This window comes from Xenopus laevis, chromosome 8S (genome assembly GCF_017654675.1).
Source record: "Xenopus laevis strain J_2021 chromosome 8S, Xenopus_laevis_v10.1, whole genome shotgun sequence".
In the NCBI taxonomy this organism is placed as follows: domain Eukaryota; kingdom Metazoa; phylum Chordata; class Amphibia; order Anura; family Pipidae; genus Xenopus; species Xenopus laevis.
Genome location: NC_054386.1, coordinates 9,887,038 through 9,900,879, shown reverse-complemented (window position 1 = coordinate 9,900,879; position 13,842 = coordinate 9,887,038). Strand labels below are relative to the sequence as shown.

At 39.2% G+C, this 13,842-nt stretch overlaps 1 protein-coding gene across 3 annotated transcripts in view; it reads right to left on the bottom strand.

Annotated features, from left to right (window-relative positions):
* Positions 1 to 10,745, bottom strand: part of akt1.S (v-akt murine thymoma viral oncogene homolog 1 S homeolog) — a 96,870-nt gene extending 86,125 nt beyond the window's left edge. The window contains exons 1-2 of one of the 3 annotated variants that reach the window (XM_018231923.2): positions 10,215 to 10,745; positions 110 to 230 (exon numbers count right to left, since the gene is read on the bottom strand). In XM_018231923.2, coding sequence (XP_018087412.1) covers positions 110 to 155 — 46 coding nt within the window. In that variant the 5' untranslated portion in view covers positions 156 to 230; positions 10,215 to 10,745. 3 annotated transcript variants of the gene reach the window in all.
* Between the last annotated feature and the right edge of the window lie 3,097 nt (positions 10,746 to 13,842).

Sequence of the window (13,842 nt, the reverse complement as noted above, 5' to 3'; positions counted from 1 at the left end):
TCACAAAAAACAGAAGAAGGGGGTGGATTTTAAAAAAAAAAAAGAAAATCATCAATTTATAGGTATAAATTTAAAAAGCAAACAGAAAAATCTAAATTTGAAGTCTTACCTCTTTTGTGCAGCCAGCCTTCCTTCACGATGCTTACTTCATTCATGACGGCAATAGACGTGTGTCTGAAATACGCACTTAGATGTGGACTTAAAATTGTAGCAGCAAGATTTTATTATTTCTAAAAGGAAAAAAAAAAAAGAAAAACATTGCTCAGATGTAAAACTAGATGCCAAAATCGAGCCAAAGATTGGTTAAAAACAAGTTAATGGCAAGTACGAGCTGGGGGGGGGGGATATTTATAGAAGGATGAAGGGACAATTTTCCACAATGTCCTTTCAAAAAAAAAAAAATCTCCAGAATCTGATGTTGTGAGTTGGGTTTGGACTATTATATAGATTATTTTGTGATGAATTACCTTTTCTCAGTTTACGCAAATGTACTTTTTGGGTGACACTTGACCTTTAGGGGCAGATTTATCAAGGGTCGAATTGAAAAATCTAATTTTTAAATAGGCATTTCGAGTTTATTTCATTGTAATTCGACTAGGGAATAGTCCTAATTCGAATTTCGAAATGTATCATGTACGGTCTCTTTAAAAATTCGACTTCCGAATTCCATCTAAAACCTGCCGAATTGCTGTTGTAGCCTATGGTGGACCTCCTAGAATCTATTTGGAGTCATTTGGTGGACTTTAAAAAAAAAAAAAATAAAAATCAGTTTTTTTCTTTTAAAAAGAGATCATGATCCCAATTATCATGATAACACACAACAGCCAACAAGAAGGAATTCCCACTACAAATAATGCAGAGAGTATTTTAAAACACATATTATAGTTAGTATTTTCATTGTTAGTGTTGATATCCCTTATCGGAGCTGTATTTATTTTGTTAACCAAATACGTGCATTTTCTAAAAGGTTCCCAGCACACCTAGGGGCAAATTTACCTAGGGTCGAATATCGAGGGTTAATTAACCCTCGATATTCGACTGCCGAATTGAAATCCTTCGACTTCGAATATTGAAGTCGAAGGATTTAGCGCAATTCGTTCGATCGAAGGAATAATCGTGCCGAAGGATTTTAATCCATCGATCGAAGGATTATCTTTCGATCAGAAAATTGTTAGGAAGCCTATGTGGACCTTCCCCATAGGCTAACATTGGCCTTGGTAGGTTTTAAGTGGCGAACTAGGGGGTCGAAGTATTTTTTAAAGAGACAGTAGTCTCGAATCGAAGTCGAAGTTGCCCATTCGATGGTCGAAGTAGCCAAAAAAAATGGGCCCCCTAAAGTTCCTTCTCCTACAATGCACCAAAGAAAGACCCTATATTTGAGCAAGACATACTAATGTGCCAAATTCTTTATTGTCTGTTATCAACTTCACAACAATGCCTTAATGGAAATTAAATTTTAACAAACGTTTTTACAGTTTTGCCAATAAGTGCTGACACTGTTCTTGTGGCTGTAACAAATCATATTCACTTACAGAAAAAAACATTGTAAGGGCAGAGACAGACGCTGCAATTCGAGGAGAATAGTACCCCGGCAACAAATCTCAAGTTATAGGCAAAATAAGTCACAGTATCAAGTCAGCATCCTTTTTTCCCCACGCAAAACAAGAGTGTTGCTGAGTGGTGGTGGTGTAACTTGGTGGCATCCAAAGGAGGAAATCAAATTTAAGGGATAAACCTTTATGCTAAGTCACATGACTTGGGGCAGCTGGGAAATTGACAATATGTCTAGCCATATGTCAGATTTAAAAATTGAATATAAAAAAATCTGTTTGCTCTTTTGAGAAATGGATTTCAGTGCAGAATTCTGCTGGAGCAGCACCATTAACTGATTCATTTTGAAAAAAAAAAAAAATTCCCATGACAGTATCCCTTTAAAGTTGCCCTTGCTATGGAAAGTACCATTTATGCCCCTGTTTGACTGATCACACCCCTTTCTGGTTTCTTGTTAAGTATAAAATACAGTGGGAGGGTTATAGGAAATGATGAGGAAGTTTGTGGTCAGCGAGCTTGAAACAATGGAAGCTCAGGCAAAGCCAAATCTACAACAAAGGACAATTTCAAATGGACTCATTTTTTTTTTAATAGATACATCCAAAGGGAAAGTGCAAAAATAAGGTAAAATTGCCCTTTAAATTCTCCCCAAAAGATTCTGATCTTTTCAAAGTTTGCTGTCTGCAGATGTGCACAATCACCACTACTACTGAACATATATCAGAGAGTGGCATTCCTATTTTCTTACAAACATTAAATAGCATGTCAGAGATAGAGCCACAATAAATACAATACAATAAATAAAAGTAAGCGTGTTTAAAGGGATCCTGTCATCGGAAAACATGTTAAAACCAGTTAATAGTGCTGCTCCAGCAGACGTCTGCACTGAAATCCATTTCTCTAAAGCGCAAACAGATTTTTTTATATTCAATTTTGAAATCTGACATGGGGCTAGACATATTGTCAATTTCCCAGCTGCCCCTGGTCATGTGACTTGTGCCTGCACTTTAGGATGGAACTACTTTCTGGCAGGCTGCTGTTTTTCCTTCTCAATGTAACTGAAGGAGTCTCAGTGGGACATGGGTTTTTACTATTGAGTGTTGTTCTTAGATCTGCCAGGCAGCTCTTATCTTGTGTTAGGGAGCTGTTATCTGGTTACCTTCCCATTGTTTTTTTGTTTGGCTGCTGGGGGGGGGGTGATATCACTCCAACTTGCAGTACAGCAGTAAAGAGTGATTGAAGTTTATCAGAGCACAAGTCACATGACTTGGGGCAGCTGGGAAATTGACAATATGTCTAGCCCCATGTCAGATTTCAAAATTGAATATAAAAAAAATCTGTTTGCTCTTTTGGGAAATGGATTTCAGTGCAGAATTCTGCTGGAGCAGCTCTATTAACAGATTCATTGTGAAAATTTTTTTTTTTCCCATGACAGTATCCCTTTATATAACCCATGTAGATGGCCAATATCTAGTGTCCTTGGCATTTTCTGAAGACAAAAAGATTGCAGCACCGACCACCACAATTACAGAACACAGGGAATTCCCTGTTCTACTAAACAGCGCACCATCTATCTCGCTTGTTTCAAGTATCAATTTAAATGTGCGTTGCTTCCGAGACTGAATCATTGCCTTAAAAGTGTATCCAATCGACACATACAGAATACACATTTCTGCCTCTAGAACGTTCTGTTTTGACCAAATAAATTCATCTCTTATTAGTCATTCCTCACTTGACTACTTTCAGTTTTCAGCCTCAGGGAGAAAGAAAAAATAAAAATGAATGAACGAATACTGGAATAAGTTATCTGAGCCACTTAACAATAACAGTTTGAAATATTACCAGAAAATCTCTAAAAATGAAACTTGATAAAAAAAAAATGTACAAAAGTTCAGTTTGATGCCTGAACAGGCGCATTGCTCCCATTTATACAGAATACATTTAATTCTCACTCTGACTACAGAACATTCTCGTTCCATATAGAGGGCAACATACAAAACCAGTGTCAGATTTGAAATATTTGGAAAATAACTGTTGCACTTCTTCGATATCTACGAAAGTTTTACATCGCCGTTTTGTAATTTGTCAGTTTTACATGCACTGCCGGAGCAGATGCCTACAAAGTATTGAAATCTTATGTAACAGAATATCCAAATTCAGTTTTTTTTATTTTTTTATTTTTTTAAATGTTGGTCCATGGTTTTGTTTCTGGCAAAGCATTAAAGGGGTGGTTTAACTTTAAGTTAACTTTTAGTATATTATAGAATGGCCAATTCTAAGCAACTTCTCAATTGGTCTTTGTCATTTATTTTCTATAGTTTTTTTTAATTATTTACGTTCTTCTTCTGACTCTCTCCAGCGTTCAAATAGGGGTCACTGACCCCCATCTCTGTAAGGCTACAGATTTATTGTTATTACTAATTTGTATAACTCATCTTTCTATTCAGGCCTCTCCTATTCATATTCCAGTCTCTTATTCAAATCAGTGCATGGTTGCTAGGCTAATCAGGACCCTAGCAACCAGATGGCTGAAATCGCAAACTGGAGAGCTGCTGAATAAAAAGCTAAACAACTCAAAAACCACAAACAATAAGTGAAAACTAATTGCAAAATATCACTCTCTATAGCATACTAAAAGGTAACTCAAGGTTGAACAACCCCTTTAAAAAAAAAACACAACACAAACCTAAAAATAACTTTTATTACCTGCTTTTGCAATTGATCTTTCCATTTCTGTGTTTTTTAACAATTTGCCTTTCTAAAACCTAAAATGTAAAATGCTTTGGGATTGCTAGGGTCAGCATCTATATATTGTGCCATGTATAGCAAAAAATATATAATTTTTTGAAAAAGCTTTTTTGTAAGTAAATGAAGGGGCTCATTTCCTGATGCATCCTATCAATTTACTCTCATTTGAAGCCTGGCAATATAGAGTGTTAACACTGTAAGACAACTTCAAGTCACAAATGTCACAGATCTACAACCTGACAGTTTTAAAGGAACATTATACAGATCAATCAATTCTAAAATTGAACGAATGTTACATAGCTATTCAGGCTCAGTAAAAACCAAACTAATATCAAGTCTAAAAGGTGCAGTTTACAAATGAATTGCCCTGAAAATATAGGCAAGAAAAGTAAATTTTTTCATCAAAGTTCATCCACTGAAAGCTACGGTTTCCCTGAAGTCAAAAGAGGAAAGACTGAACTCTTTGGGGCAGATTTATCAAGGGTTGAAGTGAAATACGAGGGAATTTTCTAAGTTAAAAAATTCGAAATTCAAAGTAATTTTTTGGATACTTCGACTATCGAATAGGATACTACGACTTCGAAGTAAAATAAGTACTGTCACTTTAAAAAAAACTTTGACTTCAATACCTGTCCAAATTAAACCTGCCGAAGTGCTATGATAGCCTATGGGGACCTTCTAGAGCATTTTTCTAAGTTTTTTGAAGTCAAAGTATAATCGTTCGATCGTACGATAAAATCGTTCAATTTACTTCGACCGCAGAATACCCAAATTCGATGAAAGAGGTTCGAATTCGATATTCAAAGTATTTAAATTCGATGGTCAAAACATTTGGAGAGTGGATGGAATAAGAAAGCCATACAAAAGCAGAGATGATAAAATATACTACAGGTATAGGATCCCTTATCCGGAAACCCGATATCCAGAAAACTCTTAATTACGGAATGGCTGTCTCCCATAGACTCCATTTTATCCAAATTATCCAAATTTTTTTTCCTTTTTCTCTGTAGTAATAAAACAGTAGCTTGTAATTGATCCCAACTAAGATATAATTAATCCTTATTGGAAGCAAAACCAGCCTATTGGGTTTATTTAATGTTTAAATTAATTTCTAGTAGATTTAAGGCATGAAGACCTAAATTACGGAAAGATCCGTTATCCGGAAAACCACAGGTCCCGAGTATTCTGGATAACAGGTCCCATACCTCTACTTCTTAATAGCTCAAATAGGGTATCATATAGGCACAATTTTGTTATGGGGCCCATTCTACCTTCTTCAGGTACATCCTCCATGTCCTCATTCTGCTATAAATAACATCTCAGACACTGAGGATTGTAGGAAGAGAGAGCACCTCTGTGTATAAGCTACTCAAGGATTACTGCTGTAATATAGCTTGACAGCAGAAGAGACAGGGCCAATAGGATGAATGTACCTGGGTTATAAAGGAAACATGTAGTAAAGCAAAAAGATAACTGGATCACTGCGTAGCAGTATTAAAGCTTGTTTTAAAAACATGAAATAATATTACATTAAAAAATATATATTAACCCTGCGATGATAGCACTTACCAAATAAACAAAGACACAGCAATTATGTTATTCTATTCTAACCAGAACTGCCAACTACAGTATACAAAAAGCTGAGCGCTGATTATTTAGACAGAACGAGTACCTGCCTGAATGTGAAGAGTTAGACATTTGACCAAAGTCATTACAAACCAATATTCTGCGCTGACGTTTTGCCAAAGACTCTCTACAGGAATTGCAAGGCTAATTTAGCTTTGTTTTTAGATTAAAGGGATACTGTCATGGGGAAAAAAAAATTTCAAAAAGAATCAAGATAAACTTCAATCACTCATTACTGCAAGCTGGAGTGATATCACCCCCTCCCTTTTCGCCTCCCAGCAGCCAAACAAAAGAACAAGGGAAGGTAACCAGATAGCAGCTCCCTAAGGCTAAGGCCACACTAGGCGATAGCGCCGCGATTTGACTCGCGGCGATTTCGAGCGACAATAGAAAAAAGATCGCCGCGTGTGTTTTTACGCTGGCGATTTGTCGCGATTCCCCATAGACGCCAGCGCAAAAGTTTCCCCAGCGATTGCGGATTAAAAGTCGCGGCGAAAAGTCGCCGCGAGTCAAATCGCGGCGCTATCGCCTAGTGTGGCCTTAGCCTAACACAAGATAACAGCTGCCTGGTAGATCTAAGAACAACACTCAATAGTAAAAACCCATGTCTCACTGAGACACATTCAGTTACATTGAGAAGGAAAAACAGCAGCCTGCCAGAAAGCATTTCTCTTCTAAAGTGCAGGCTCAAGTCAAATGACTGGGGGCAGCTGGGAAATTGACAAAATGTCAGATTTCAAAATTGAATATAAAAAAAATCTGTTTGCTCTTTTGAGAAATGGATTTCAGTGCAGAATTCTGCTGGAGTAGCACCATTAACTGGTGCATTTTGGGCTGTCTACCTTTGTTTCACTGCATAATGCTGAGAAATGGTGCCTGAAATTATTATCTAACGGTGTCAAACCTCAGGTAAGAACTTATTCTTGGGAGACCCGTCTCACATTTTTTTCCCCATTTCCCATATTTCTATGTCCAACACTATTCTGCCACAATTCAGCATAAACACTTTTGCACAAGACTTGAAACCGGCAAATTGGCACGCACTCCAGGCAACGGTAAAAATCACGTCACTTTATTACACAAACATTAATGGTCCTAACGCGTTTCGTGTGTTAACACACGTAATCATAGGCATCAAATAACAATTACATACACAGGCGCAGCACCCGGGCCATTGAACAGGAGCGCCGAGTGACCCATACTTTCTGTTTTTGGAGTGTTATTAGCGGAGGGTTCGGGGCAAGTGCACCTGAACCAAACTACAATTGCGATGAGCGAGTTTTCAGTTCATAATACTGACCGCTAAAGGAAAAATATGTCCAATAAATGAATTAAATAGCAGGGGGTTAGAGCGCTCCTGCTCCTCTCGTTTAACTTTTGCACATGCACAAAAGTATAACAATAAATATACAATTTAAAAGCACTACTGAAGAGATATTATAGACAGAATGAAAGGTTACATTAAAGTAATACACATATTGGTTTACAGTTAAGTACTGGCTTCAACTTTAACAATTTATCTGCTGAATATTCACCTAGGTTAAGAGTAAGAAGAAGAAGAAGAACAGGCATCCCCTATAAATACAGGGTGCTTATGAATGAATTTCAGTTGCACTGGCTCCTGTTTAGCCCTGCAGCATGACATTATTTTTAGTTTAAAAAAAATGGTAATCCAAAGGTCCTAGTTTATTAAACCTTTACGATGACTTTTAGTATGTTATTAGTTTTATAATCAACTTTTCAATTGGTCATTTATTTTCTAGTTTTTTTTAATTATTTGCGTTCTTCTTCTGACTCTCTCCAGCTTTCAAATAGGACCCCATCGAAAAACAAATGCTCTCTAAGGCTACAGACTTATAGGCACATTTACTATGGGTCGAATATCGAGGGTTAATTAACCCTCGATATTCGACCATTGAAGTTAAATCCTTCGACTTCGAATATCGAAGCCGAAGGATTTACCGCATTTAGTTCGATCAAACGATCAAAGGAAAAATCGCTTGATCGAACACTTAAATCCTCCATAGATCGAACGATTTTCCTTCGATCAGAAATTGCTAGGAAAGCTTATGGGGAAGGTCCCCATAGGCTAACATTGGTGCTCGGTAGGTTTTAGGTGGCGAATTAGGTAGTCAAAGTTTTTTTTAAAGAGACAGTGCTTCGACTATAGAATGGTCGATTGTTGAACGATTTTTAGTTTGGTCGATTGTTGAACGATTTTTAGTTTGAATCATTCGATTCAAAGTCGTAGTCGAAGGTCGAAGTAGCCAATTCAATTGTCGAAGTACCCAAAAAAAAATATACTTCAAAATTCGAAGTTGTTTTACTTTGAATCCTTCACTCGAGCTTAGTAAATGTGCCCCCTAGGGTATGAAGATCCAAAGTACAGAAAGATCTCTTATCCAGAAAACCCCCGGTCCCGAACATTTTGGATAACAGGTCCAATACCTGTATATTACAATGTAAATAGCCCAGATGTTTGTAATGGGAACAGAGTGAACAAACCACTGAACTTCTACAATGCACATATATTAAAACATATATTAAGTAATAGATAATGCTATTGTGCTGTTTTAATTTGCTTTCGAAAATGACAATTTTTTATTTTTTTTCATTCTAATCCTTCACTCGAGCTAAGTAAATGTGCCCCTTAACATTGTTATTACTAATTTGCATTACTCATCTTTCTATTCGGGCCCTGTCCTGTTCTGTTTCCAGTCTCTTATTCAAATCAATGCATGGTTGCTAGGATAATTAGGACCCTAGCCACCAGACAGCTGAAATCGCAAACTGGAGAGCTACTGAATAAAAAGCGAAACAACTCAAAAACCACAAATAATAAAAAGTGAAAACCAATTGCAAATAGTTTCAGAATATCACTCTTTATAGCATACTAAAAGGTAACGCAAAGGTGAACCAGCAAAACTAGTGTTTTTTTAATACATAGATTATTTCGGTCTAATCTTTTTGTGGTATATACAGGGCAGAACACAAAATGAAGGCGACTCACACCACACATTGCTTGCTCATTGAACGCTGCGGACACGGTTGTTTCAATGCAAATTATTTCTTGATTTTACAGGATTTCTGTACCTGTAATATGAATCTAGCCAAACCATGCGCAACCATCAATACTTATTCAGCTGCAAAAACATCAATGGAACTTATATTGCCTTAGAAAAACATCACAATAACGACTTGGTTACTGTGGGGAACAAGCCAAATAAGAACCACATACTTACGGCAAACTACTCTTAACAGAACATACTTTCCAGGTAAACAAATCCCCTGTGTTCGTGGAAGTGTGGAGAACAAGAGTATCTGTATGACAGTTGCTGGCTCCGGGCAGAGCGAGGAAGTGTCAGACTGAGCCAACACACCCATACACATCATGTACACAGGAAGTGGGGGCATGTTTTGTGGGGGACACACAAAGAACACATGGGTTTCAGCAAGCGATACAAGGCGTAAATATAAATAACACAATGGAGCCTACACTCTTTTAGGCAGCAGACTTGGGCAAAAGAGAGGCCGGTGCAATGGGAGAACTTTTTTTTTTTTTTTTTTTATAGCCCAAAGGGGGATATTACTACATTCCAACAGGATGTGCGACCGGTGTAGCGTTCCTGCCCTCGCTGAATTACAAATCCCAGCAGCCTGAGTCTTCCGCTTGGGTGAATGTCTGGGAGTTGCCGTTAAATGACAACTGAGTGTATAGAGTCTGCTAGAATGGACAGAGTAATAAGTAACACAATTATACACACACACACACATATATATATATATATATATATATTCCTGTCCTGTGATTAATAAGCAAAGCTGCCAGTCCCCTGCAGAGCAGCAATAGCTCCAACCACAGCCCTTCCCTGGAAATGAGCAGTTTATGAGAAAAGACACAAACACACACATGTACACAACAACAACAACAACAACAACAGGGACACACTACACATCCTGGGCTGCACTTAAAGGCGACATCATTGCCCTGCAGACAGTTTGTGGAGCAAATGTGATTGATTTTTGGCGCATTTACATGGGATGCACTAAATAACGCCAGGGCCTGACCAACACCCCCGTGCCTCTCACGGTATTAGGTTTGTCCTGCTTTAACCCTGTGAGTGACATGACGCCCCCCCCCCCCGCATTGCGCAGTGATCTATAAGGGGAGGCTTTCTGTAAGCCAAAGGGTTAATGGATCATACCAATACATGGAAAAAGGGCGTGGGTGTTGGCAGAGGGTGGAAGACAAAGGTTAGCGCATGGAAGTGCCGGGCGCTGAGACTTACATGGAGGTAATTATGAGCGGAGTCTGGAAGAGGAGGGCAGCCACCGAGTTGGGAGGGGAGCTTGGGGCCTAGTGGTGGATTGGATCCAGCTGAAGCCTCACCATCACCGAGGGAAGGGAGAGGAAAGAAGGGAGGAGAGGAGACTGAGAGGGGGAGAGGGTGGGAGCAGCAGCAGGAGGAGGAGGGGGAGATGGGGAAGGATAACGCTGCTCTCGCTTCTGGTGTTGCTTCTGGTGTTGCTGCTGCTGCAGATTCAGCCCATTGATCGCCCGGAGGAGGGATGGGAGGAAGCGGCTGATGGTTGGCAGGAGAGTAGGACTGAGAGTAGGACTGAGGGAAGAGCTGAGAGTAGAGCTGATTTGGTCACCTTGCTGCCACCCTGGGATGTGGGGACGGTGTCAGCTCTGTAGTGTTCAGTCTCGGCTCATCCTCCTGCGCATCAGCTGAATATATATGTGTCTCTTCCTCTCTCCCTCCTGCTTCTCTTCCTTTCTCTATGGGTTTCCCTCTGTGCCTCCAGATGACCACCGGGTCCTACCGCCCGCAGCCTTCAATGCTGCAGCTCAGCGAGGAAATCCATCAGAGCACAAAGGGAGGAGCCAGAGGGCGGCGTCAGGAGCCAGGTGAGACTTAACCCGTGCCGTGCTGCTGCCGCCAGTGCTGGAGACTCGCCCTGCAATAACTGGACCTGATACTACTGCTAATACTCCTATTGCTGCTACTACTACTCCTATTGCTACTGCTGCTACTGCTAATACTCCTACTACTCCTATTGCTACTACTACTCCTCCTATTGCTACTGCTACTACTGCTAATACTACTCCTATTGCTACTGCTACTCCTATTGCTACTGCTACTACTGCTAATACTCCTACTACTCCTTTTGCTACTACTGCTAATACTCCTACTACTCCTATTGCTGCTGCTACTACTGCTACTACTTCTCCTACTACTACTCCTGCTGCTACTACTACTGCTACTAACACTACTGCTGCTCCTACTGCTACTTCTCCTACTACTGCTACTATTACTGCTACTACTCCTCCTACTGCTGCTACTACCGCTACTACTCCGGCTACTCCTGCTACTACTCCTGCTTCTGCTAGTACTACTGCTGCTACTACTGACTTCTGTAGAAGGACATAGACACATTTCGCTGTACACGCCACGCCGTGTGTGTATTCCAATGGAATTACTCGTATTCTATAAGCAGGCAAATACATGTACAACACACAAATGTACAGCGCAGGCAAATAGGATTCAATGTCCGTTAGGGCAGAGACACGCGCTGCTATTTTGGGAGATTAGTCGCCCAGCGACAAATCGCTTCTTCTTCGGGCGACTATTCTCTGCAAACTGGCTTCCCATCTGCTAGAATGAAAATCGCCGGTGGGATGGCACTCGTACCACTTTGTTTTCCAAAGTCGCCAGTAGTTTCCTCTTGAGGTGACTGGAAAACAAAGCGCTCTGAGTGCCATCCCGTCGGCCATTTACATTTTAGCAGACGGGAAGGCAGTTTGGGGACAATAGAAGAAAAAGTGATTTTTTTAGCTGGGCGACTAATTTCCCGAAATAGCTGCGTGTGTCTCTGCCCTTGCAATTTACTACATTTAGTTGATACAATTAGTTGATACATTTCTCAGCCGTATTCAAATTAGGCAACGCTAGTGCATCTTCGAATTACCGCTAGCGAAAATTCACCAGTGTTTGGCTCCCTGGATGCAATTTCGCACTTCAGGGAATCGGCATTATCCTAGCGAATTTACGCCTGGCGAAGTGTTGCGATGGCTGTGAAGCCGTCGCTGGCGAATTTTCGCCACTTAGGGAATTTGGCCCGTTGCCTGGAACATGCTGCCTGAACCTGTGCGAGTTGCCCGTTTCGCTGCTGGCGAATAAATTTGCCCTAAAAATTCGCTAGCGTCAGAATCGCAGAATCGAATTTTTCGCCAGTTGCACAAATTTCGCGGGAAATTCGCTAAATTAGCGGCGAGGAGAAACGGGATAAATTCGCCGATCACTAGCAACAATATTAATGCTTTCCAGCTGGAGGAAAAAGTACCAAAGAATACGGATTATTAGGGAAGTCACTGGTTATTGTATATTAACCAAATACTGCATGGTTACTAGGGTAAACTTGACAAATGCTTTAAGGCGATGTTTTATTGTTATTGCTACTTTTTATTATGCATCTGTCTATTTAGGCCCTTTCCTATCCCTATTCCAGTCTCTTATTTAAATCAATGCATGGTTCCTAGGGTAATTTGAACCCTAGCAACCAGCTGAAATTGCAGAACTGGAAAACTGCTGAAAAAAAGCTAAATAACTCAAAAAAACACAAATAAAAGCAAACAAATTGCAAATTTTGGGGCAGATTTATCAAGGGTCGGATTTCGAAGTAATGGGAGTTTTTTTGAACTCCCATAACTTCGAAATTAGAAGAAAAAAACACCAACCAAAATTTATTTAAAAAATGGTTTTTCTGCTGGGTGATTGTTACTTCGATCGTTCGAATCAAAGTAACATCGTATTCGATTGAATTAAATTCAAAGTATTGTCAAAAATCTCAAAGTCCACCAACTGACTCCAAATAGGTTCTAGTTGGCTAAAGCAGCAATCCAGAAGGTTTTAGATGGCGAATGGTCGAAGTTTTAGGGGAAGATTTATCAAAGGTCGAAGTGAAAATTAGAATTAAAAAAATTAGAATTTCAAGCAAATTTTTGTTTACTTCGACTAGGGAATATTCCTAATTCGATTCTAATTTGAAAAAAATTTGAAAATTCGAATACCAGAATTTATCAAATACTGACTCTTTAAAAATTCGACTTCGACCATTCGCCATCTAAAACCTGCCAAATTTCTGTTTTAGCCTATGGAGGGACCTCCTAGAACCTGTGTGGAGTCAATTGGTGAAAAATCAAAAAGGTTTTTTTTTTCGAATGCGCTGTTACTTTGATTCGTACGATTCTAATTTGATCGAAAATGGACCTATTTGCCCGACCTATTCGATTTTTTTGATAAATTTCGATTGGTCTTTTTTTAATTCGAATTTCGAAGTTATGGAAGTTCGAAAATACTCCCATTATTTAGAAATTCGACCCTTGATAAATCTTCCACCTAAAGAGACAGTACATGATAAATTTCGATATTCGAATAGTCGGATTTATTTCAAATTCGAAACAAATTTTGACCTATTCGATAGTCGAAGCACACAAAAATAGCTCGAAATTCTAAATTTTTTTACTTCGAATTTTCACTTCGACCCTTGATAAATCTGCCCCTTAATTTTTACATCATACTACGAGTTAACTCAAAGGTGAACAGCCCATTTAAAGAGAGGCTCCACAATGATACCCAGCCATAAAGAAATCCATTATGGGATTAATAATGTCTTTACCCCAGTAAATGTATTAATATAATTGATATTTATACCGGATACTGGAAACCTCATGTTACATTTTACAAAGCAAAATGACAAATTAAAACTTTTGTATTTGTGTTTCCCATTTATTTTGTAAAATGTGTTTCACTGTCTTATTAATCCTTGGGCAACATGAAAAGCTAATTAGCTTGGGAAAGGAAAGCAGAAAGGGCATCAGCAATGTCATGTGCTTCATTCTCAATTTAAACT